The sequence below is a fragment of the Lycorma delicatula genome, chromosome 3 (genome assembly GCF_047948215.1).
Source record: "Lycorma delicatula isolate Av1 chromosome 3, ASM4794821v1, whole genome shotgun sequence".
Lineage (NCBI taxonomy): Eukaryota > Metazoa > Arthropoda > Insecta > Hemiptera > Fulgoridae > Lycorma > Lycorma delicatula.
In genome coordinates, this window is record NC_134457.1 from 12,684,449 (window position 1) to 12,708,660 (window position 24,212).

Below are 24,212 nucleotides of genomic sequence, written 5' to 3' on the forward strand. Positions count from 1 at the left end.
ATTACTACAAATTAAATAACTGCATATTTAATATTAAATTATATGTATTTATTTTTACTTTTAGATGATTATGTATATTTTTATTGTTGCCATTCTTTTCTTAGAATAATTAACACTTAAATCTGTAGTTTACTATTTGTTTGATTAATTGCAACCAGAAGAAGAAGCATTGCTTTGTTTGCTGTTTATGCTCAAATTTTTATTTTGAATGAAGCACTTCTTGGCAAATTGCAACAAAGTAGTTTGCTTGCTTTATATTTTTTGGAAAATTTCCTTTTTGTGTTGAGAAAAAATAAAGCAAAGTTTTTGCACTCTTTTTTTAAATTATTGAAGCTTTTCATTGTAAAAGTTTTTGTTTTTGTTAGTACATTAAATTCATGAATGTTATATAGTTACAGTTGGCAAAACATTTAACAAAATAATGCCTTTTTTCTAGTAATTAATTAATTGCAGTTTGTATACTTGTTTGTGTTTTGTCATTTTTCATTACAAATATTTGAAAAAACTAAAGTATCATTATAAGAATTTGATACAGATGTTAACACATTAAAATTTATTTTATTTCCCTTCAAGTCTGAAACTTTTTATAGAATGCAATATAACCTTTTCTCCAGTTTGGTTTTAAGTTTTTTTTAAAGATAAAATCTTAAAAAACTAATATTACTAAAAAATGAACATTTTTTTGTTAATTAATAAGAAGGTTAGAGGGAATAAGCACTCAAGGGGCAAGAAACCTAAACTTCTTCTGTTTGAGTTTTTGTGTTTTGAAGGTAGAAAAAATTATTTTAAAGACCAGTTTGAAAATCACCAATTTCAATATTTGTTTATTAATATAGGGTTGAAGATTAATCACATTTTAGAGCATCTTCTCTTAAACACTATTTTTTTGGGGAGGGGACTAAAAACATGTCTAGAAAAAATTTGTTTTTGTTATTACTATATTTCTAATTTTTTTATTTGAGAGGTCTGGGCAAAGACCCAAAGGGCCCATAGGGGCAAGGAGGCCTTAAAACACCTCCCCTTCTGCTACATGGTATTTTTTTCTTCTAAAGATAGCATTTATTTAAAGAAATAAAATTTTGAAGATTGTAATATTTCAATTATTTACAGGAATAAATCCAGAGATTATGGAAATTCAAAACTGTTTCAACCTTAGTGATGGCACACATATATGTAGTCCTGTAGTCAAATTCCAAACTGTTTTATGGATGTGTTTTAAGCAGCTTTCATGTAATGACATTTTTTTAATCTAAATTGTCAGGGTTGTCTGAAATGTAAAGCACACTGGAATGTAACAACACAATAAATTGTTACACAAAGCAACAGTTGTTGTCATCTTATAATTTCATTTTCCTACTACTAACAAAACTTGTTAACCCATGCTCTCTAATTTTCTGTCGGTCTCCATTGTTATGGAATCTAGTATGCATACTATCTCAACCCACTTCAAACAGCATGCAAAGACTGAATTTTTAACTGCAGAAAAATTTATATTTTTTCACTGCATTCCATCGCTGAGCATGAAATACCAGCACTGTGGTTCACAACAATCAAAAAATTTAGAACAAAATCAAAATTCAGACTACCTGTAAGCTGGATTGACTTTAATTTCTGTATAATGCATAAAGACATTAAAACACTTCAGGAAACATGAGTGTTCTATGTTAGACAGTCCGTGGAGCCGATGATTCTACAATGCGATAATGATCGCCCATACACAATGTGTGCAACCATTAACACAATTCTGAAGTTGAAATTATTCTACATCCTTTTTACTCACAAGATTTGTCCTCCTGTGATTTTCATTTCTTTCTGCTATTAAAGAAGGTTATTAAGGATGGCATTTCACCACGAATGATAAACTTGTTGAGAACGCAGTGAGTTCATGTATTAAGGAAAGACTGTCAATATTCCTCGTTGACTGAATGAGGAAACTGGTTTACCATTGAGAAAAATATGTAACTGAAGAACACATATATTATTTATTTTTCCATTACACTGACAATGGAAAAATAAATGTAAGTTTTTGTTCCAACTTAAATGTTGCTTTATGCCAAATTGTTTTCATTTGTGAGTTATAAGCGACTGTGAATTACATTTTACCTACCCCTCGTTAATCATTATGTTTAAGAGTTACTTAAGGAAACAAATTTGGGGATATTTGAGAAGGTTACATAATTACTAATATATGATATTTGGAAAAAAGTAAATTTTACAACAGTGTAGGAGTACTTCATATCAGTTCTGTAGTTCTTAAGATAACTCTGTGCCTTATGTAATGCTTAAATATAAAATAATATTATTTCAATGGGAATGAAAATTTTTGTTCTGCTATTATATGCTCCATTCTCCTTCTTGTTGAAGCCATACTTCATCATCATGATTGAAATCTCTTTAGACTTCTAATTATTTTATTAAGTCTGTTGCAAAACTTTCAGAACTTTTTAAGCAGTGTATCAATGCTGAGCTATAGCATTAACTGATAAGCGGTGCTGTAAAGTGGCATCCTTTCTAGAGCTAATCTGCTATCAGTGGTCATCTTAGTATAATTTTTCATACAGATAATTGCTTATGTGGAAGTGGTTTTGTTATATATAAATGTTGATATTCATGAACATTTTAATAAATTTTCCCTAAAATTTGAGAAATCATTTATAAAAATGGAGAAACTATGAAATAGGTTTGTGGAGATCAGCCATATTTGTTGCTATCCAATTGTTTAAAAAATGTATTATTTTTCATATGATTTCATATGCCATGTTTCATATGAACCTGTCACTATGAATGAAAGTATAAAGAATAAGTATTATTTCTCCTGTAAAAACATACAAAATTGTCAATAATTGTCCAGCCGAGTAAAATAAATTAAGATATAAATAGTCTGATAAATTAAAAAGTGCATTTTTCATTGTGGACTAGATAAGTCATAAAGTTGTTAAATTTTTAGCCTTAAATTAAACATAGTGATAACAGATGCCTCTTATATCTCTCATGATATGAATTAGCTTCGATATCAACACAAAAGATTTTTGCTGCCAAGTATGGGTTTGTAAAAATACATATGTAATGTAATGTTTTATTATTAAGGAAGTTAATCATGAAAAGTGACTTAAAAAATTCTTTTCAATAAATAATCATAACATCTGTGATTTTGGTATTAATTATTTAGAAGCTAGATGAGTGAGATGAGAATATTTTGTATTACAGGTGCAGATGAGATTTTGTTTATTAGAAACATCATGTGAGCAAGATGATTTTTTCCCCCCTGGTGTTATTGTTAAGTTGAATGGCAAGATTTGTCCGCTACCGGTAATAATAAAAGTTTATTTTTTATTTTAAGTTTAATTAAATTTAATGTAAACTGAAGAATAGTTAATAATAAAGACCTGTAGAACCAGTTTTATAAAACTGGATGTCTTTTTCTGTTTGTATAAGGTAGGTGCATATTAATTATTGAGATTATAAATATATTAAAAATACCTGAATATATATTTATTGTATGTAATGAATTTTTTTCATACTATTTTTATCACAGTAGTGAAAAGCCATAACATTTTTCATTTCCAGAAACAAATGATAGAATTATATTCATAACAAATTATATTGATAACAAATTACATTTCCACTTGGGCATGAGTCTTCACTGTTTCGTAATTGGCAGCAACAGCAATGCTGGGCTTAACATGTGGCTCAGAGAAAATGTATGGTCCGCATTTAATTATTTAATAATAGCACTGTTTTTGCTGTTTGTATTTATTTATCATTTTTATTATTACTATATATTTAATAACATTAAATATCCTGTCAGATAAATGACTAATTGTTATCAGCAGGGACATTTAATATACATTATTATTCTTATTATTTGTTGTGAAGGTACACATATTAAAGTTGATCTTTTTCTAGCAAAAAACTTCTTTTTTTAAAAAAAGAACAAATATTGATATTATTTCATAATTTTAAACTTGTACACATGACTAACAATTATATTTAATTATTTGTTTAATAATGAATTTAGGTTCTTAAAAACAGATTCTATCAAATGTCATGTACTACCAAATTTTTTTTTATTGCAAGTTGTGTAAATGTAAAATAACAAATATAAAATTAGCAAAAATGATTATATTTAAAGCATAGAATTAAACTTATCCTTGCAAATTATTTCTCTTTCCTTGGAGATTCATATCTTTAAAATCTTCCCAGGCTATTGTTTTTTTTATACATCATAATTTGACAAGTCTGTGATTTATTTTTTCACTTTGCTTATCATAAGAGGTATTTAAAGGAACTAGTAGAAGAATACTTATGATTGTTAGTATGGATTTATAACTTATGGACAGTGTTTTCAAGTAAATGAAATTTTTTTTAGAGAGATGTTGATTTGTTCTGCCATTCATAATTAAATTCATATCTTTGTAAGGTTTAATGTTCTTATGATTGAAAACATTCAATTAAAAAAAATTTATAAAAAAACCTTTTTTATAAAATTATAAATTGTTATTAATATGAGATCTATTCAGAAAATAACCAGACTTTATTTTTTGTTTAATCTTTATTAATTTTACAGATTGTTGGTTTTTGTTCCCTTCAAAGTACTTCGCTTCCCTATTACTTATCCCAGCAGTGTTTCCACTTTGCGAAGCAGTCCTGGATAAGTTCATTTGAAAACCTTTAAGGTCTTTGACAAATTTGTTTTAATGTCATGAATAGTCTAAAAAGGTCCTTTCATTACTGATTTTAATTTCAGAAATAAACAAAAATCGCAAGTCAGGACTGGCAAGTAGGGAGGCTGAGGGAAGACAGTCCTCTGATTTTTGTCACAGATCTGACGAATTGACAGAGCTGAGTGTGCGGGTGCATCATGGTGATAAAGGAACCATAAGTTATCTCGCCACAACTCTGGACTCTTTTTGCGGATTTTTTCGTAAAACACCTTGATAATAAACACGGTTCACTGTTTCACTCTGAGGCAAGAATTCAAAATGTATAATTCTATTAAAATTGAAAAAAACAGAGTGCATCACTTTGACATTGGATGGAAAGTGATGTGCATTCTTGGGGCATGGAGATCCTTTGCTGATCAATTTTGATGATTGAACTTTTGTTTCAGTCTTGTAGCCATAAACCCAGCTTTCATCTCCCATTATGATCCTTTGCACGACTGTTTCATCGTTATCGGCTTGTTCAAGAAGTTGCCAACAAACTTCCTCTTGATGTTCTTTCTGCTCTTTGGTCATCAAACGAGGAACAAACTTGGCTGCAACTCAATGCATGTTCAATTTTTCAGTCAAAATGTCATATTATGATCCAGTTGAGATGCTAACCTGTTCTGCAAGTTCTTTTGACAGTCGATTGGCAATTTGCACGCACCAGATCATTTATTTTCTGAATCTGGGTGTCATCAGTTGAAGTCGATGGTCATCTTCAATTGACTGATGACCACTTTTAAATTTTGAAAACCATTTGTAACATTGCATTCGACCCAGAATATCTCTCTGTAAGCTTGTTTCAAATGTTGAAACATTTCTTGAATGTTTTTCCCCAGTTTCATGCAATTTTACATTGTGTTGTCAAAAATCGCAATTACAAAAATTTCTACTTACACTTAAACACATTGCATACAAATAACAATAACATGAAAACTAAACGAGATATCAATAATCCAAGAACATGTGGTTTTCGAGGAGGTAATGCGGAGCACAATACTGCCAACCGCACGTCACTAAATATCTCTCTTGGCTTGGCTCGTAATTAAAATTTTTGGTTATTTTCTGAATATACCTTGTACTGTCTGTTATTGTTATTCAACAATGAAGTTTCTGCATCTTTACTGATAATCTAGGTTTCCCAGTTATCTGATTTGTCAAATATCTGCTTTATTATCATTTCAATCTTCCTTTTAGTTTACCTTAACTTTTCTTAAATTGCCATTATTGTATTTACAAATTAATTTATAAATGCCCACTCTTCAATTATTTTAGTACTTCAGCATTTCCAAGAGTAAGAGTCTAATTTCGTAGACTTGACCTGATTTAATAATATTGACATGTTTTTTTTTTATCTTGCTGCTGTATGAAGAGCATTATGATATTTTTATCTATCACTTTGTGATCTTCCTGTTCAACTATTCTGAAATAAGTTTTTTTGCTACATTTTTTGACAGTTCTTTTCTTACCCTGCCAATGATATTTTTAGCAAAACCACTGAACTCTACTCTATTTAAATAAAATTCATTTCTCTGTGATAAATACCTACAATGAGTGGCATCAAGTTTGCCTTTGTATATTATTGCAATAAAGGCTGCAATATAATGGGGTCACCCCATTGGGAAATTTCAGTGGTTTTTATGCATACATATCTTATCCCCTTCCAAATTTAGTTCTGAGTGTTGACTAGCCTCACCATGCATAATCTCTGTCCACCCACAATTTCTCCCTCTCTATTTCCTCCCAATTGCTACCTCTCCCCTTATACTGTTTCTCCTTCTTCCATGTGGTCTTTTCTTGGACATTTTTCTATATCTTGCAACTTTTCAATTTATCTTGGGATTCTATCTTCAGCCATTTGTCTGAGATGCCCAAACTACTGTACTTATCTCCTTCCAATTTTCTTTCTTTATTCTCTTCCAAATCCTTTCTTACTTCTACATTCCTTATTCTTTCCCTTGTTATTCCCATTATGCCTCTTAAATATATCATTTCTTCCACTGCTGGCAGATGACTCCCATCCTTTTCTGTCATTGTCCATGTTTCAGCTAAATTTGTAATTATAGGGACATAATATAATCTGAACATTATTAAGTTTGCCTGCAATGGTGCATTTGTATCCCAAACCAATTGATTAATAATTTGGTTGAAGTTTTCTTCAATTTTGCAATCGGTTTATCTATCATCCTATTTTCTGTCAGACTAGAACCCATATACATAAATTTGTCAGTGACATTCAGCAGTGTTTCCTTTAATGTAATAACCTTCTCCAGTTCCCCTTTCCTTGCCAATAACAAAAGCTCATTTTTCTCTTATAACGCGTTTTGCCGTAATATTACGCAGTCAAGTATTGCATCCCAATGCGTTATGCTGTAATATTACGCATTCTGTCATGTCATCAGATTCTACACTAGCAACTGCAATTTGTACTAAAATGTCTTAGACTAAATGTAATATGGTTTAAAATGTTTTTTCTCTATAATTGCTATTATATAATGAATAATAAGTCTGAAAGGAACAAAATTTTTCTTATTCATTCAGTGTTTTTCCTGATCAGCTGTTCTGTAGTTTGACTTTCATACACATATGGTTTGTAGTTTCTTGGTTATATTTTTGTATACGAGCATTTTATTAATTTTCTACTGATTTGCGGAGTTCCGTGTTGTATAATTTTATTTAAGTTTAGTTTTTCTGAATAAAAAAGTGATAACAGAGCTTAGTTTTATTTAGAATAATTTTATTTAGCATGGCTCGTTGATATACATATAATTATAGATTCCCTTTACTGACCAATGTAATTAATTCTTAATTAATAGTGCTTTCGGAAGTTATTTTTCAGGAACATGTGATAAACTTGTATATAAGTATTCACTCCACATTTTAATTTGATGTAGATAAAAATAAAATGAAATTTCTGTAAATATAACAATCGATCAAGTTATAAAGTAAGTCATACATTTATATGTCTAGTCGACAAAAGTGTATCAATTGTTATGTTTGATATAAAACCAGTTTGGACAACATACGAATCAATTATTTTTGTTTAAAATTTGTTTGAATAAAATATTATTTTCAAAATTTGTTTATTCATTTATCAGTTGGTTGTTGTTTAAGTAGATGTAGAATCTTTCTAAGATATTTGTTTTATAAAAGTCTGGAGTATTCAAGGATATTAATAAAATTATTTGGATCATAATCATGACCGTGTTCCATATATGTTTGGTAAAATTAGATCGTTCTTTGTTACCGTTATTTATACAGTTTGTGTGTTGTTTAATATTTAATAAACACCAGATATTATTATACATGAGATATGTCAATGATATATTAATTATATTTAATCAAAAATTTAATGAAGTCTTTAAATAATAACATAAATTTATATAATAACAGCATTAATTTTTTGGATAAAAATTTTGATGACGAACATATACAGGAATCGTACCAAACAAGACACTATAATTCATTTTATCCTTGGATTCATAAAATGGCAACATGTAACGCATTAATGTATAGAGCGATAAAATACTTAAAACATGCTGTAAATAATGGATACAATGAAAACCTAATAAATAAATTATATACTAGAATAAAAAATAATATATATAAAAGATACAATAAAGCTAACAAATAATTATATAATGGAAATTAATACTTTAAAATTGAGTATAATATAAATTACAGGAAATTCAATAAAATCTTTAGATCATTCAAATTAAAAAGAGCATATACAACGAACAGCAAAATAATAAACTACATAAATAACAAAGATCCTTCTAAAACAGTAAAACGTAGTAACAAATTAAATTTAGATAAACAGGGAGAATTTAGCTTGAAATGCGCTAAATGCAATTTAGAATACATCAGTATGACTAATAGAATTTAGAATTAAAGAACACACCAACTGTATAATTAAAGATAACAAAGAACGATCCAATTTTGCAGCACATGTCATGGAATGAATATCTTAGAAAAATTTCACATCTACATAAATAACAACAAACAATATTTTATTCAAACAAATGTTAAACAATAATTATTGATTTGTGTGTTGTCCAAATTGCTTTTGTATCATAAACATAACAATTGAGATGCTTTACAACTTGTTTTTACATGAAAAGGAGTGTATTGTATTTAAAGTGTATGTATATATGTTTGTTCCACTGTAGCAGCTCAACGACTGAACTGATTTAGATGTATGACCCCCATGTTGGAATCCTTATCTTACCAGGAATGTGATAGGATATATAAATATATATATATATTAGTAAGTATGAACTGTGCGCTTGGTTGAACTGAATGATTCAAATCAATCGAATGAATAATATTTAAAAAATAATAGAATTAAATTTACATTAAAATAATTAAATAGATTTAAAAAATTTCTGTTTAGTAATGAGGCTAGACCAATCATCATCATCATCAACTGATAACAAACAGGGTGCCCCTGAGGTGCTGTTTTGTGAGGTAAAAATGGGGCGCTCTTATAATATCTCTGCAAAAAATCTTCTTATTTTCAAAATTCAACCAGGATATTTGTTAGTTTAATTCAGAATCACAATGGAACCAACCTTTTTTTTTTTGATTTGCATTCATCAACCATTCTTTATCTGGAAACTGTATTCTTTTGTGCTTGAAAAAATTTTTTGCTGTATATAGTATCTTGAAAACATTTGATTTCTTAGAAATTGTCAGTTTTTCCAATTGTGAAATAAAACTTTCCTTCTTTGATATTTTTAATTTCAAATTAATTGTTTCAGAATCCTATTCCAACTAACAAACCAGGGGTTGATCCAAAACGACCTCCTCGGCCTGTAAATGTTACAAATTTTGTACGTTTGAGTCCTACCGTAGCAAATCATGTTAACATAACGTGGGCAGCAGAATACGGTAGAGGATATGCTGTTGGTATATATCTCGTTCGGAAATTAACTTCATCACAGCTGCTTCAACGACTTAAAGGGAAAGGGATACGACATGCCGATTACACAACTGGATTAAGTAAGTATTTACAGGTGTTAAAATGAACATTTCATCTTGATAGAGTGTTAAAAAGATTTACATTTTATTGAACTTGGGTTAAGAGGAAAACCACACGTACAGTTATAACTGTGCTTAAGTATAATAAATACTTTGATTTCATTATGTAACTTATCATAAAATCAGCTTGCATCCTCCTTCATATTTTAAAAACTAATTCATTAAAAAGAATCACATCAGCATTCTAGTGTTGTTATACTTTTGATGATATTATTAATATATTATCTAGTCAGTTGGGGCTTGCTGTGCTCACCCTTCCCTGGTTATACTAGCCACGAAACTGTATTATCCTCATGCTTGTGAGAATAATGCTGATAAATAACAAAGCTGGTAAATTCATAAAAACTGTGTGTATTTCTTCAGACAACAATTTGAGCGATCTGAAGTATGCAAATTTCAGAATAGTCAGTCCCTGTCTTAAAAATAGTTTTAGCTGGTTACCCTTACAAAGGATGGATAAAAAAAGTATTTTGCACAGTTGTTAATGTTACCCTACAAACACCACGAGGAGGTGTGTATACTTTGCATATGTTTTTCATTTATTTTTTATTTTAATAAAAGTTGATGCCACTCACTAAAATAATAGGGAAAAGAAGATAATGATTGAAACAAACTGAATCCAATGATTGGTCGCTGGGTGTAATATGTTGAAATAAATTATATTATATTTCAAAGAATGCTACTTCGTGCAAAGCAATTTAAATTTAAAACAGATCTATATCTGCAGAGAAGGCCAAGTAACTAAAGACTGACAAAATTCTGATAGAAGTTAAAAGTAAATAGATCAGAAAGTTGTGCTAAAACAATAGAGAAAGCAAGAGAAGAGTGAAATTAGAATGGTGCATTAGTGCTGTTTATTTAGGCAGGCCTTTACCACCATGATCTATTGTCTGAATACAGCACTGCGAGCCGATATTCAAAAGTAACCAGAGGCAGGTGCAACCAGTCATGTTTGACACACAATAACTGTAGTGTCGGTGCACCATTGTGCCGTACACCATTACACATTTAAAGCTACTTTTCTTGATAATCGAAGTAGATGTAAAAAGAACAGATACTTTTTTTTGTAGAAATTTCTTTTCAAATACTGCAAGTGGTCTCCAGATTTGATGTGACTCATCATTTAGCATAGTAAAGTTGAATATCAGCATGTAACATACCAGTTTTTACCACAAGCCATTAAAATGGTTACCATATTGAAATAATGAAATATCTTTAATTGCAATAGTCCTGTGTTCTTTCTAAGTATAAAACTACATTGATGCAAAATTTCAGCTTTCAGATGGGTAATTTTTGTATGAAAGACTAACAGACTTGCAGATCACTAGATTTATATATATATATATATATTTTTTTTATCAAACATTTATCAACAGTTGTGTTGAACAATGTAATTTAATTAATAGTAATATCAAAACCATCAGACAGTCTATTAAAAGTATGAATACTTATCACGTGGAGCACTTTCAAAGTGCTCCAGCAGTTTAAATGACTAATTTCACATGAAGTATCAGCATATCATGCTTAGTCATTTAGAATAAAAAAATAAATAGAATTTCCTATATTGGGTATTACCATAATAATATAATAGATTATTAAACATTTGTTTCTATCATACAGTTAATTTGTTTTATTTTGTTACAATCTCATAACAGTATCAGTTTTTATAAAAATATTTTACACAAACAAACTGCTAAATGAATTTAACAGTACATTGTGAAATATGCATTACTTAATTATCTTCCTCAATAAATTTCATTATGTTTGTTTATTGCAAATAGCCCAGAAGTTTTTTTTTGCATATTATCTGCCTAGTAGAAATGTGATTCATCACTCATAACAGTTATAAAATTTGTATGATTATCATATTTAATGCTTGCATTACATGAATTATATGGTTGCATATGTAAATCCTTAAAAAAGATCTTTCAAACACTGGTGCACAGCAATTCAAATGATATTGAATGATAAAATTTTAACTGAATGAAATATTTTAAAATTAATAGATATAAACGTTTAAATATTCACAAAATATCAGTGATATTTATAAAAATTGTGGACAAAAGATAATATATCCATAAAAAATAACTTCATAAAATGATCGTCAGTTGAATTTTCTTGTGGATTTTATTTCATTGCAAATATAGAATATTAAATTTACGTTGATAATAGTTAAAAAATAATTATAAAAACCAACCTTTATGATAGAGAAATATAAGCTATTAGTACTGAAAGATAAAAAGATAACTATAAACTAAGGTAAAGATTAACTGCAGTCTAATATAAATATTTCTTAGTGCTAAATTCTAACAATAAAGCTTTCCAATGTTGCTGTTCCTTATGAGGCCACTTAAAATAGAATTATCCCAGAATATCCTAATATGATACCACTTGAGTCTATCTATTCTGCCTGTATATTATTGAGGTTAATACTGATTGTTTTTAAAAAATGTATATAACTTCTCTGATTATATTATCATTAAATAATAAAGTGCAATATAAAAAATAATTAATTCTATACTGCCCACTGTAAAATAATTTTATTCTTCTCAGTATTACTTAAAGTCAGTAAACATTTAAAAGGTTTTTATGAGATCTGTTCAGAAAATTACATTTTTAATTATGCACCATCGGAGATATTTAGTGACATGTGGTTGACAGCGAGTATTAGTAGTGAGTTTTGTAATGTGCGATTTTTGGGAGCAAAACGTAAAATTTCGCATGAAACTGGGGAAAACTTTCACAGAAACATTTCAACTTTGAAACTAGTTAGTGAGCTGATGCTCAAAGTCGTACGTAATGTTTTGAATGGTTTAAGGATTTAAAAGTGGTTGTTAGTCAATTGAACATGACCCTTGACCAGGAAGGCCTTTGATTTCAACTGATGATACCCACATTCAGAAAATCAACGATTTGGTACATGTAAATCACTGACTGACTGTCAGAGAACTTTCAGAAGACGTTAGCATCTCAGTTGGATCATGCCATGACATTTTGATTGAAAAATTTAACATGCATAGAGTTGCACCAAAGTTTGTTCCTCCTTTGATGACCAAACAGCAGAAAGAACATAAAGTGGATGTTTATTGGCAACTTCTTGAACAAGCTAATGACAATGAAATATTCATACAAAGGATCATAACGAGAGATGAAAGCTTTGTTTACAGATAGGATTGAGACAAAAAGTTCAATCATCAAAAAAACTCGCATTATAAAAATCTGTATTAATATTTAAGCATGTTGCACTAAAATAACGATAACATGAAAACTAAACAAGATATCAACAATCAAAGAACATCTACAGAGGAGGTTATGTGGAACACAATGCTGCCAACTGCATGTCACTAAATGTTGGCGTATAATTAAGAATGTTCAGTTATTTTCTGAATAGACGTCATAGTTAATTTTTTTTTTTACTGATCAAATGTAAATTTGAGTATTGTTTATAATAACTTATAAAAAAATATTAATTATTATTAATAGCATTAAATTTAACATGATTTAGGTAATGTTAATGTTGTTTAAGTTTTTAACTTAATTTAAATTACTAACTTGTACACTGATGCATTTGATACTTTTAATGTAATTTTATTTTTTGCCATTAAACTAAGTTTATTTTTTTATAATTTTATAGTTAAGGAAAAACTGAATGAAGATGCAGACAGTGAAATAGCTACAACTTCTTTAAGGGTATCTTTAATATGTCCACTTGGAAAAATGAGAATGACAACACCTTGTCGAGCCTCTACATGTTCACATTTACAATGCTTTGATGCATCACTGTTTCTTCAAATGAATGAACGAAAACCCACATGGATTTGTCCTGTTTGTGATAAACCATGTTTATTTGATAAACTTGTAATTGACGGGTTAGTACATTACTCACTCTTTTTTATAGTATTTAATTTATGAAAAATATTTAAGGTGAATTTGGAGTAAGTGTACAAAATATCACTTTCCACATTGGTTCATATTACGATCAGATTTTTAATGAGTAAAAGTAGATGAAGTTTTGAAAATTCACCATTTTGGAAGTTACTATTATCATTTAAAGTAGACAACATAAGAAAAATATTTCAAGTAGAATTGACCAGTAAAAGTCATATTTTAACAATATTTAAAGTAAGTACAATATTTTGTCTGTGCTAAAGAAATAACTAAAAGATAGGATAAAGGTGTTGAAAGAGTTATGTATTGAGCATATCATTGTAAAGTTGTGAAATCTAGACAGTAGGTACAGAAGAAAAGAGAAGACAAATCATTGAAAATTTAGGGTCTTACAACAGGAAAATATTAAAAATAAGATAGATTCTGAAACAAAGAGGTTATTGCAAGAATGAGAGCAGAAAAAATGTGTAGAATAGCATTGCATTGAAGAAATAAACTTATTGGACCATACTGTGCGTCGTGAATACACTGCAATATCCAAGGTGTTTATTACAAAGCAAGAGTAAAACATTAACTCGATTTTATTTATATGTATTAGAATTTTTTTGTGTCCGCACCCTTCATCCTGCTCCTGTTCATGTTTATTGATTGATGCAGTCTTGTTTTCCATTAGTTGAATAATATGTGAGGCAGATCACTTTTTGTCAGCTTTTTTAACACATTGTAGTTTTAAGCATAGATTCCACCTAAAGTAAAAGAGCAAACTCAGATGATGCCAAATCTGGTAAATATGAAGGATGTTCCAGTATAGTAATATGTACAGCACTTTAGAAAGCCATTTCTGACCAGCAAAGTGCTGTGTTTGCAAGCATATTGTCTTGAAGAAAAGACTATTTTTCCACAGTTCTAGTTATTTTCTGACTCTGAGCTTTATCAAAATTTTCTTCTAACAGTATTGGTTTACTGTTGTTCCTTCTGGAATCTATTCTTCCAAAACTATTATACCGTAGATATAAAAAAAATTGACGATACTTAGATGTGCTTTATTTAATTTTTTGTGATGACTGTTTTCCAGTAGATTGTTGTTTCACCTCAGGTTCATACTGAAAGATCCAGATTCAATTATGCAAAAACTTCAAGTTTTCATGTTACTCAACTATAAAATTAAGCATTATTCCAGCACATGACAGAAAACTCAACAACATTAAACAATGACTTACAATCAACCAAATGGTTTGGTAATGTTTCATGCAGGTTCAGACAAATTCAAGATCTCTACCAAAAAGCTCGCAATTACTTTATTCTTACTGCTTCCTCTAAGAGATAGAAACAGTCTTATTATCTAATAAGACACACCTATTACAAGGGTTTTTTTTTCAAGGTCCAATCGGTCGCAAAATAAAAACTCGCGCAAAAATCAGATAAACTTTGCGCAGCATCTCTAGTATGGCCTTCAATCACGCCGCATCACTTTGTTTAGTTCTAAACACGCAGCTAGCACGTAAACATGTTTACAACAATAGCATCTCCCGCCTAGTGTGAAGTGCGTGCGGTAATTTGATTTCTTCAGGCTGAAGGGTGTAATGCAGCTGAAATTCATCGACAAATAAGTAATGTGTATGGTGAAACTTCAATGAGTGACAGCAAAGTACGACAATGGTGCAGGACGTACAGATGTTCATGATGCAGGCGGTCAGGGAAGGAAGAGTGTGTCAACCAATGATCTCGTTGAGCGAGTGGATGAGGCAATTCCAGAAAATCGTTGGTTCACAATTTTTGTATTGAGTGATTCGTTTCCTGAAATTTCAAGGTCAGCTCTCTACACCATTGTGAGTGAGAGACTTCAGTACCGCAAACTGTGTGCGAGATGGGTTCCCAAGGTACTGCCTGACCATCACAAAACAATGAGAATGACTGCCTCCCTAACGTTTCTCCAGCACTGCCACAATGAAGGAGAAGATTTTTTGAACAAAAGTGACACAGGGGACGAGACATGGGCCCATTTTGAAACTGAAGAAACAAAAGAACAATCCAAATAGTGGATGCATTCTCATTCTCCTAGTAAACCAAAGAAGTTCAAGTGAACCTCCTCCAACAGAAAGTGTATGGCTACTGTGTTCTGGGACTGGAATGGAGTTCTCTTGGTGGAATTCATGGAACGTGGCACGACCATCACTGCAGCCTCATACTGCATGACTCAACGTCTACGAAGGGCAATTCAGAATAAGCGGAGAGGAATGTTGTCATCAGGCATTGTCTTTTGTCATGACAATGCTCGGCCGCACACTGCAGCTGAAACAAAGAAGCTCCTGCAGCGTTTTCGTTGGGAAGTGTTTGATCACCCACCATACAGCCCAGACTTGGTTCCATCCGATTTTCACCTCTTTGCTCACATGAACTGCTGGCTAGGAGGACAACATTTTGGCACAGACATTGAGCTGCAGACCAGCGTAGAAACATGGCTGAAAACACAGGTGGCTCAGTTCTATGACGAGGATATTGGAAATTTGGTATCACGCTACGACAAATGTCTAAATCGGAGTGGCGACTATGTAGAGAAATAGCGTAACTATGTAAGTACTTGATACAAATAAAAAATTTTTTATTTTCACTGTGATTTTAATTTCGTGACCGATCGGACCTTGAAAAAAAATAACCCTCGTATATGACAATCAAGCTATGTCTATTGTAATTATTTTGAAATTGTATTTTTCTTTGAACCATTTGTTGGTTTAAAAGACATCTTTTAATGTCTAATGTTTTTACTTTTAGAATTAACATTCTTATTGTGAAGTTTTATGCAAATTAGTAACATTTTATATAATTTTTTTTTTCTTTTAGCTGTAATTATTATAAAGTTATAAATTTATTATATAATATGTACAGTCTGTTTCTAGATTTACATATTTTGTTGCAGATATTTTCAAGAAGTTTTGTTAAGTTCTAGGCTACCATCTGATATTACAGAAGTGCAGTTACACCAGGATGGATCTTGGTCAACGTTAAATATTAAAAAAGAACCTCCACGTGTGCTATCTCCAACACTGGTTAGTATTTTGATTATTATTATAATTTTTTTTTAGTGTAGTTATATAAACAGGGAATAAATGGATGCCACTGTAGCAAAACTCAAAAGAGGGCAGGTACTAATATTTTATTTTAATTATAAATTGGTTTCTCTTAGTTTGTGAAACAATTTTTTTCACTTAATTTATATTTAGATTATCCTTTAGATCCAGACATTTTTCTAAACTACTCTGAAATAATAAGGCTATTTCTAAAGAAATCTAAAAAAAATGTTTTTAACTTAATTATAATCTTAAATTCATTGAAGGAAATAGAAATAATTTGTGAAACATGGTAGGATATGATAGCAACTTTGTTATTTTGAGAATTTTATTGTTATTTATCATTTTATCTTGAATATGAAAAATATTTATGCATTAAAGAAATCATATGTAAAAAATCATTGTTGATTAGATACTAATAAATTTACCTTTGCATGGCATTTTTTCTTTTAAGTAGTTCTTTGCACCACGTTATTGTTTATAACTGGGTGTCTTCAATCTTGGGTTACTTTCTAAACTGAACTGGCTTGAGGGCCACAATCTACTAAAAACAACAGTTTATAGAATAATATTTATGTTAAACTGCTGTCCTAACCCAAATGTTCATATCTCAGCATACGTAATGTACTTTTGAGTTTCAGAAAAGTTTCTAAATTTTGTTATATCATATTCTTTATGTGATGATACTAAAATCCTTTGTTGTGTAATAATTTAGTAAGATTTATACTTTTTAACTTAATTATGTTTACTTTTTGGTTATTTGAGAAGAAAGCTGAGGTATAATTATTTGGATTAGGAAATTTTTAATTACCAAATTCAGTTCTCTGGCATTTACTGCTACAGTTTACAGTTTATTTTTTATATATATATATATATACATATGTATAAACTTGGCATAAAAAAAAATAAATTGATACCTAGTGTTCTATATGTTAATCCTTTTGAAGGCAATTTTTTGAATTCACAAAAATGCCATACGAGGTGCGACAATAAAGTAATGAGACTGATTTTTCTTTGCAAGATGTGGCAACCCTGCAGCTTGCGTAGGCACGCCATTTTTGACCTTGGTCTATAAGCTACTTCTAGCCCAAGCGGCATATTGATGCAACTGCTCAGTCATGAGTTGTGCTGTAATAAGTGAACATGTGTTTTTGTCTCTCGTCACAGCTTTTTGGACATCTTGTGTTGTTTGAAAATGATGTCCCTTGACCGCCATTTTGACTCTTGGAAATAGAAAAAAGTCGCACAGAGTGATATCTGGTGAATAAGGTGGCTCTGGTAGTACTGAAATTTGTTTTGAGGTTAAAAATTGCTGTACTGACAGAGCAGTATGGGATGGCGCATTATCGTGATGCAGAATCCAATTATCAGCAATGTTGGCATGGACACGAAGAACTTGTTTATGAAGTCTTTCTAAAATTTCTTTGTAGAAATATTGGTTAACTGTTTGTCCAGGAGGCACCCACTCTTTATGAACAATTCCCTTGGAATCGAAGAAGCACACAAGCATGCATTTCACTTTTGACTTTGACATGCGAGCTTTTATTGGTCTGTGTGATCCCTTTGAGCACCATTGCAAACTTTGGCGTTTTGTCTCTGGATCGTATTGAAAAAACCAACCTTCATCACCAGTGATAACACGGCTCAACAAATCTGGATTGATTTCAGTTTGCTCTAACAGATCGGCTGCTACATTTTTCCGTGTTTCTCGCTGTTGTGTGAGATTTTTGGGGACCATATTTGCACAAATCTTTTGCGTACCAAGATCAAGTTAATATTAGACGAACCGTTTCTTGATTGATGTTGAGTTCTGCAATCATTTTCACGGATAATCTTCAATCAGGTTGTACGATTTCACGCACCCTGGTCAAGTTGACATCTGTCCGTGAGGTTGATGGTCGTCCACTGCGGTCTTCATCTTCAACATTCGTTCTGCCTTCACTAAAAATTTTATGCCACCGAAAAACTTGAGCTCTTGACATAACCTCCTCTCCAAAAGCCTTCTGAAGCTTACTGTAAGTTGTCATCGTGTTTTCACCCAATTTAACGCAAAAAGAAATGGCATACCGTTACGCAATATTTTGCGGTTTCATTTCTGTGACGAGAGACAAAAACACGTGTTCACTTATTACAGCACAACTCACGACTGAGCAGTTGGATCAATGTGCCGCTTGGACTAGAAGTAGCTTATAGACCAAGGTCAAAAATGGTGTGCCTACGCAAGCTGCAGGGTTGCCACATCTTGCAAAGAAAAGTCAGTCTCATTACTTTATTGTTGCACCTCGTAGGTTGAGAAGTCTCATGAACTAAATAAATAATTAGGTCAACAAAAAAAAAAAAATAATAATTTGGAACAGACATAAAAGTAGGTAAATTATAATTTATTTTTTATGCTGTATCTTAAAATGAAATCAGTTTTTTTCTTTATCATCCCTAGATTTTTAGTTATGATCCCTTAAAGGATTGAAAAACTTCTTAAATAATAGACTACAAAAATAATAATAATTGCAATTAAAATTCCTACCTTTATTTTTCAGACATTTACATTTATCTATGATGAGTCACTCATCATAAGTTCATCGCATCTGCAATATATGTTGGTGGAACTTTTCTCCTTGAGAAAAACACCTTTGTTAAATATTTAAAGCCATCCCCATCTTTATCCAATGCTTTTACAGAATTCATCAGGCCTAGTTTTATATGTAGATGTGGTAAAATAATATGATCTGCTTTGACAAGGGGAATATAGACAACATTTTTTTTTTTTTGCCGGTCTTTAACTGCATAGTGTTTATCTGTAATCCAGTTATCCCACTAACACAAGACATACATATTTTGTAAAGCCACTCTGGAGATTGAGAAGAAGCCCTATCACTTTCAGGTCAGCATTGATTTGCCATGAGTGTTAATCGTAATAGCTTTTAAAATTTTTGACATACTTTCATATGCTTCTTTTATTCCTACGCATGTGCTACCAGTACAGAAGAAAAACTTATTTGAGTTATGCAACATCACTGCCTTTAAGCTTCTTTTTGAGTCTGCAAATAAATGCTGATCATGAATAACATATGTCCATAACATTAGTCCTAAGATCATGGCAGGAATAAATTAAACCATCTCTTTTAAAGTATTTTAGTAAATTTTCATTTCAATTTCTATATACTGAAATTTTAATATCCTTGTTTAATAAATTCCATTCTTTGAGACGTGAATCCAGGAGTTTTGCATGTTGTTTCAACAAATACAAATCATGAATTAAGTCGCTCAGTTCTGCTTGTGTAATGAGGTGAGGTTCAGTATTTGATTCTTCTGGAATGTAATTAACATATATTGAAGTTGAGGATTCATCGGTTGAGCTTTCTGGGGAATCAGAAATTTCTTTCCAAGAAGTTATCAGAATCTGTAATCAACACCATGAAGTACTGGTTTCATAGCTGAGAAAACATTTGGGTATGCAATACTGCTTTTATTGTTTGAAATGAGACCTATAACATTTGTTAAGCAAAAATAGCAGTCATATAAAGATTAGTAGGCTCTTGCCAAATCATAGGAATGTCAAAAGGCAAATGCTCTCTTTTTCCTTTTAATCAGTGGGTTAATTTAATGTAGTACTTGATGCATGCTACATGTGAAGCCCAGGATTTATCTTGGGCTCCCAAGGGACAGTCAAAATAATATTTGTAAGCAGTTTTCAGCAGATTTGATACTGGTTTTTGTTCACTTTTTATGCTTAATTCTCCATTAACATAACAAAAAATATTTGGAGAATCTTACAAGCCTGATTTTTATTTATTGTAAAATTCAAAATGTTTTAATGATTGAAGGTAAACTGAAATATTACAGAAATAATTACTTAATTATAAAAATAATTAAGTTTTAATTTATTAATACTTAAAACACTTGCTAAAATTGTTTCATCATGGAGTGCAATAAAGCAGGATGAATAACACACACACAAAACTTGATAAATCTTGATGTTCAATAAAATAATACCAAAAGTTGTTCTGTTATAAAAATCTTTCACAAAAATCTTTCACCAAATTTATGGCATTACTTATAAAGCAATCTTTATAATAGTCTACTCATACTGAAGAAAATTTCATCATGTTGAATTACTCATTACTTGATGCACTGACATGTCTATACATGTCTGGCTTGACATGAAATGACATCATTCAACTGTTATATATCAGGTATAGGTCTACAGCATGCATCACAGTATAAATCAGATGTGAATAAGCAAATATACAAGCATACTATCATATTTATATTGTTTGTTCCATGAATGATAGAACAAATACATTTAAGGGGTTGTAACTTTATAGAATTTTACATGCTGAATCTGAATATGTATTCCGAAATAACCACATAACGTTCTTAATGTTACGTGGTTATTTCCGGGTGTAGAACAACTACTCTCTTTTCAGTTCCAAATTTTATATTGACCAGTGTTATTTAAAAAGTAAGGAAAGTTAAAATTCATCAATTTTACCCGCATGTAAGTAGCATTTGATTTGTAGGTTGCAAATATTTATTATGGCCATAATTTAATTATATGAAATGAAGGTGAATTTTAATAAACTGAAGAAAATCTTGAGAAGAAAGTAATGGACTGAAGAGAAAAATATAAAATTCCAGTCAATCATAGGCAGGACTAGAAAAGCCAGAAACTGATTCTGTTATACTGAAATAAATATAAGAAAGGGATTAATTAAGCTAGGAGAGGAAACTTTAGATAGATAGCAGCAGTTGGTAAAAAACTGTGACTAATCAGTTATAAAATTGATATGCGATTCCAGAACATATTCAATAAAAAACCTTCATTGAAGAAAAAATTTCTAAGATGATAAAAAGAAGTAAAGTACAGGCTGTCTTGAAATAAAATTAATAGAATATACAAAACAGCATAACCCTTGTCATGTAATTTCAGAGCTCTTGGCAATCATTGATAAACACCAGCAGTATGTTTTAATATGCAGACTAAATAGAATTGCAGCACAAATGGATGTGAAGTAATAGGATTACCTATCATACAAATATAGTTCTATAGATATCATTTTCTAAGCATTTGGCACTGTTGGTATTAATACAATTTGTGTAAATTAATGTTTCCACTTACCAATCATTTTCAATGTATGTGTTCTACGCTTTCGGAATCACTTCTCCATCATGAGGGATTTTATAGAAGTTGTTATTAATATTCATGTGTATAAATTCTCTCAATGTATAATTATAATTAAAGTTAAAATTGTTGTGTTGATAAAACGATATACTATTATGAACATAATAATTTTAACTTAAATTAATTATAATTATACATAGAGAATTTTTATACATGAATATTAATTTAACAACTTCAATAAAATCCCTGATGATGGAGAAGTGACTGGACACATACATTGAAAATTGTTTGTAAGTGGAAACATTAATTTATACTAATTCTATAGAGCTAATCTGTGCCAAATAAAGGGTGGGGTAGCAGAGAAAAATACTTTTGAATTAAAGGGTGTCAAGAGATTATTTGAGAAAATGCTCTAAAAGTGATAAAGGTTAGAGAAACTATAAAAAGATTGTATCAGAGAACGTTTTACAAGATGAAAAATAAATTAATGTAACAATAGTGATAAAATTAATATAACTTGATCAAGTGAGGAAGAGTTCATAATTGATATCTACATAATATTACCCGATGCAAATGTTATAAAATATCTTGAAATGAAGTTTCTCTGATAAAAAGAAATGTTGGGGCAACAACAAATGTAAATGAAATTTTTCACCTATAAACAGAATTAAATACCTTTGCCATTTAGAAGAAGTAAAGTATAAATATAATTTATTTATTATTCTAATGTATGATATTTTTTATCTTTTCTGTAATAAAATTAAAATACTGCTTGTTAAATTAAAATAATTATTTGGCTTTACACATAATAAATATTACTTGAAATAAAGGAATTGTTTATTAAGGTAATATAGTTACTTTATATTAACAAACAATACTTAAATTATTTTGGTCATAAACATGCTTTTAATTTAATAGTATTATTAACTTTAAAAAATGAGATCAAGAATAAATATCTACTATAAAATATACATCCAACTGCTTATAACTACACTTCTGTAAGTACTGACCTTTTTTTGTTTTTATTACTCCAAACTTTGCGTACTAGAGGTTATAGTACTACTTGTAACACTGTATGGGACCTAAAGGGAATACACTGAAGGATCTGGAAGTGATAGATGGATGTGCTAGAACTGGACTCATATATACTTAAATGAGTCTACTTATTTTAGCAGTCTTTTGAAAATATGTGTTAAACAGAAAAATAATTATAAATTGATAAGGAAGGGGGGTTGCAGTTGGTAAAAGTTCCTTGTGTTACATGATGATATCCTAGCATCTCCTGAGTTTTAAATTTCAACCTCCATTCTATTAATCATTTTTATATAGTAGCATTTCAGTCATTGTTTGAAGATTGAGCCATTATTTTCTACAGATCTGATTGAATTAAATAATATTTTTATATATAATTGTAACCTGAATTACATTTGAACATCAAATAAATAAAATTACATCGGCCCTTTTTCTCTCTTTTTTATATATATTAAAAAATAACTTAACCACCAAAACACAGTAACAGAAAACCCTTAAAAAACAATAGTTGACTAACGAATCCCGCATCATCAGTAGGTACACATTTCTATAATTGCATCAAACAAATAAAAATTTAGAAAACATAAACACACTAAAACCACAAAATTTGTAATAATACAACTCCACTGCCATCACTCGATTCATCTAGTATATTTCAAATTAATTGTATTAAACCAAACATGTGCCATTTTGATTGAAAACCTTTTGCCATTTCTCAATCATCATCCCATTGCAATAGAACTTATGTTTTTTGGGCAAAAATTATGATTAATGGTTTTTACAATCCTATTTTAAAGCCAATTTTAAACCATTAAGAGAGTTCTGTAGACACCAAAACAAATATTAGTCTCACAATTCAAAACTATATAGTGGATGCATCAAAACTTCCTGATCCAGTTTTTGATGGGACATTGAAGATGTGTGGGGTTTGACCTTATTATAAAAGAGAGTACCTTTCCTATTGATCAGTTCTAGTTTTATCTTGATTGCATGGCGTAATCTTTTTAATTGTTGACATAGAGGCTAGAATAAATTATTTGACCTGGTGACAGCCGTTCATAGCAAACAGTTCATTACTGATCCTACTACACACACAGCATCACTTTTTGGCATTATTTGCAAAGCTTTATATCTTTCTTCAACCCCCATCTTTTACAATATTGTTGTATGTGTTTCATTTGTCATCACCTGTAATGAGTTTTTACATAAAGGTTCGATTTCATTCCATTTTAACGATTCACAGATATAAATTCAATCCATTAAATTTTTCATTGTTAAATCCAGCCTTCTTCAAATGGTTTTAAACTTTTTTGTCTGTGTTTGATATGACCACTATTGTCTTGCTCAATTCTTTCC

At 30.2% G+C, this 24,212-nt stretch overlaps 1 protein-coding gene across 3 annotated transcripts in view; it reads left to right on the forward strand.

Annotated features, from left to right (window-relative positions):
- Su(var)2-10 (E3 SUMO-protein ligase Su(var)2-10) overlaps positions 1-24,212 on the forward strand; it is a 130,165-nt gene that overhangs the window by 86,625 nt on the left and 19,328 nt on the right. For all 3 annotated transcript variants that reach the window (XM_075359424.1, XM_075359422.1, XM_075359423.1), the window contains 4 exons: positions 3,208-3,309; positions 9,467-9,707; positions 13,381-13,615; positions 16,552-16,681. In XM_075359424.1, the coding sequence (XP_075215539.1) occupies positions 3,208-3,309; positions 9,467-9,707; positions 13,381-13,615; positions 16,552-16,681 (708 nt within the window). The remainder of the gene's footprint in view (positions 1-3,207; positions 3,310-9,466; positions 9,708-13,380; positions 13,616-16,551; positions 16,682-24,212) is intronic.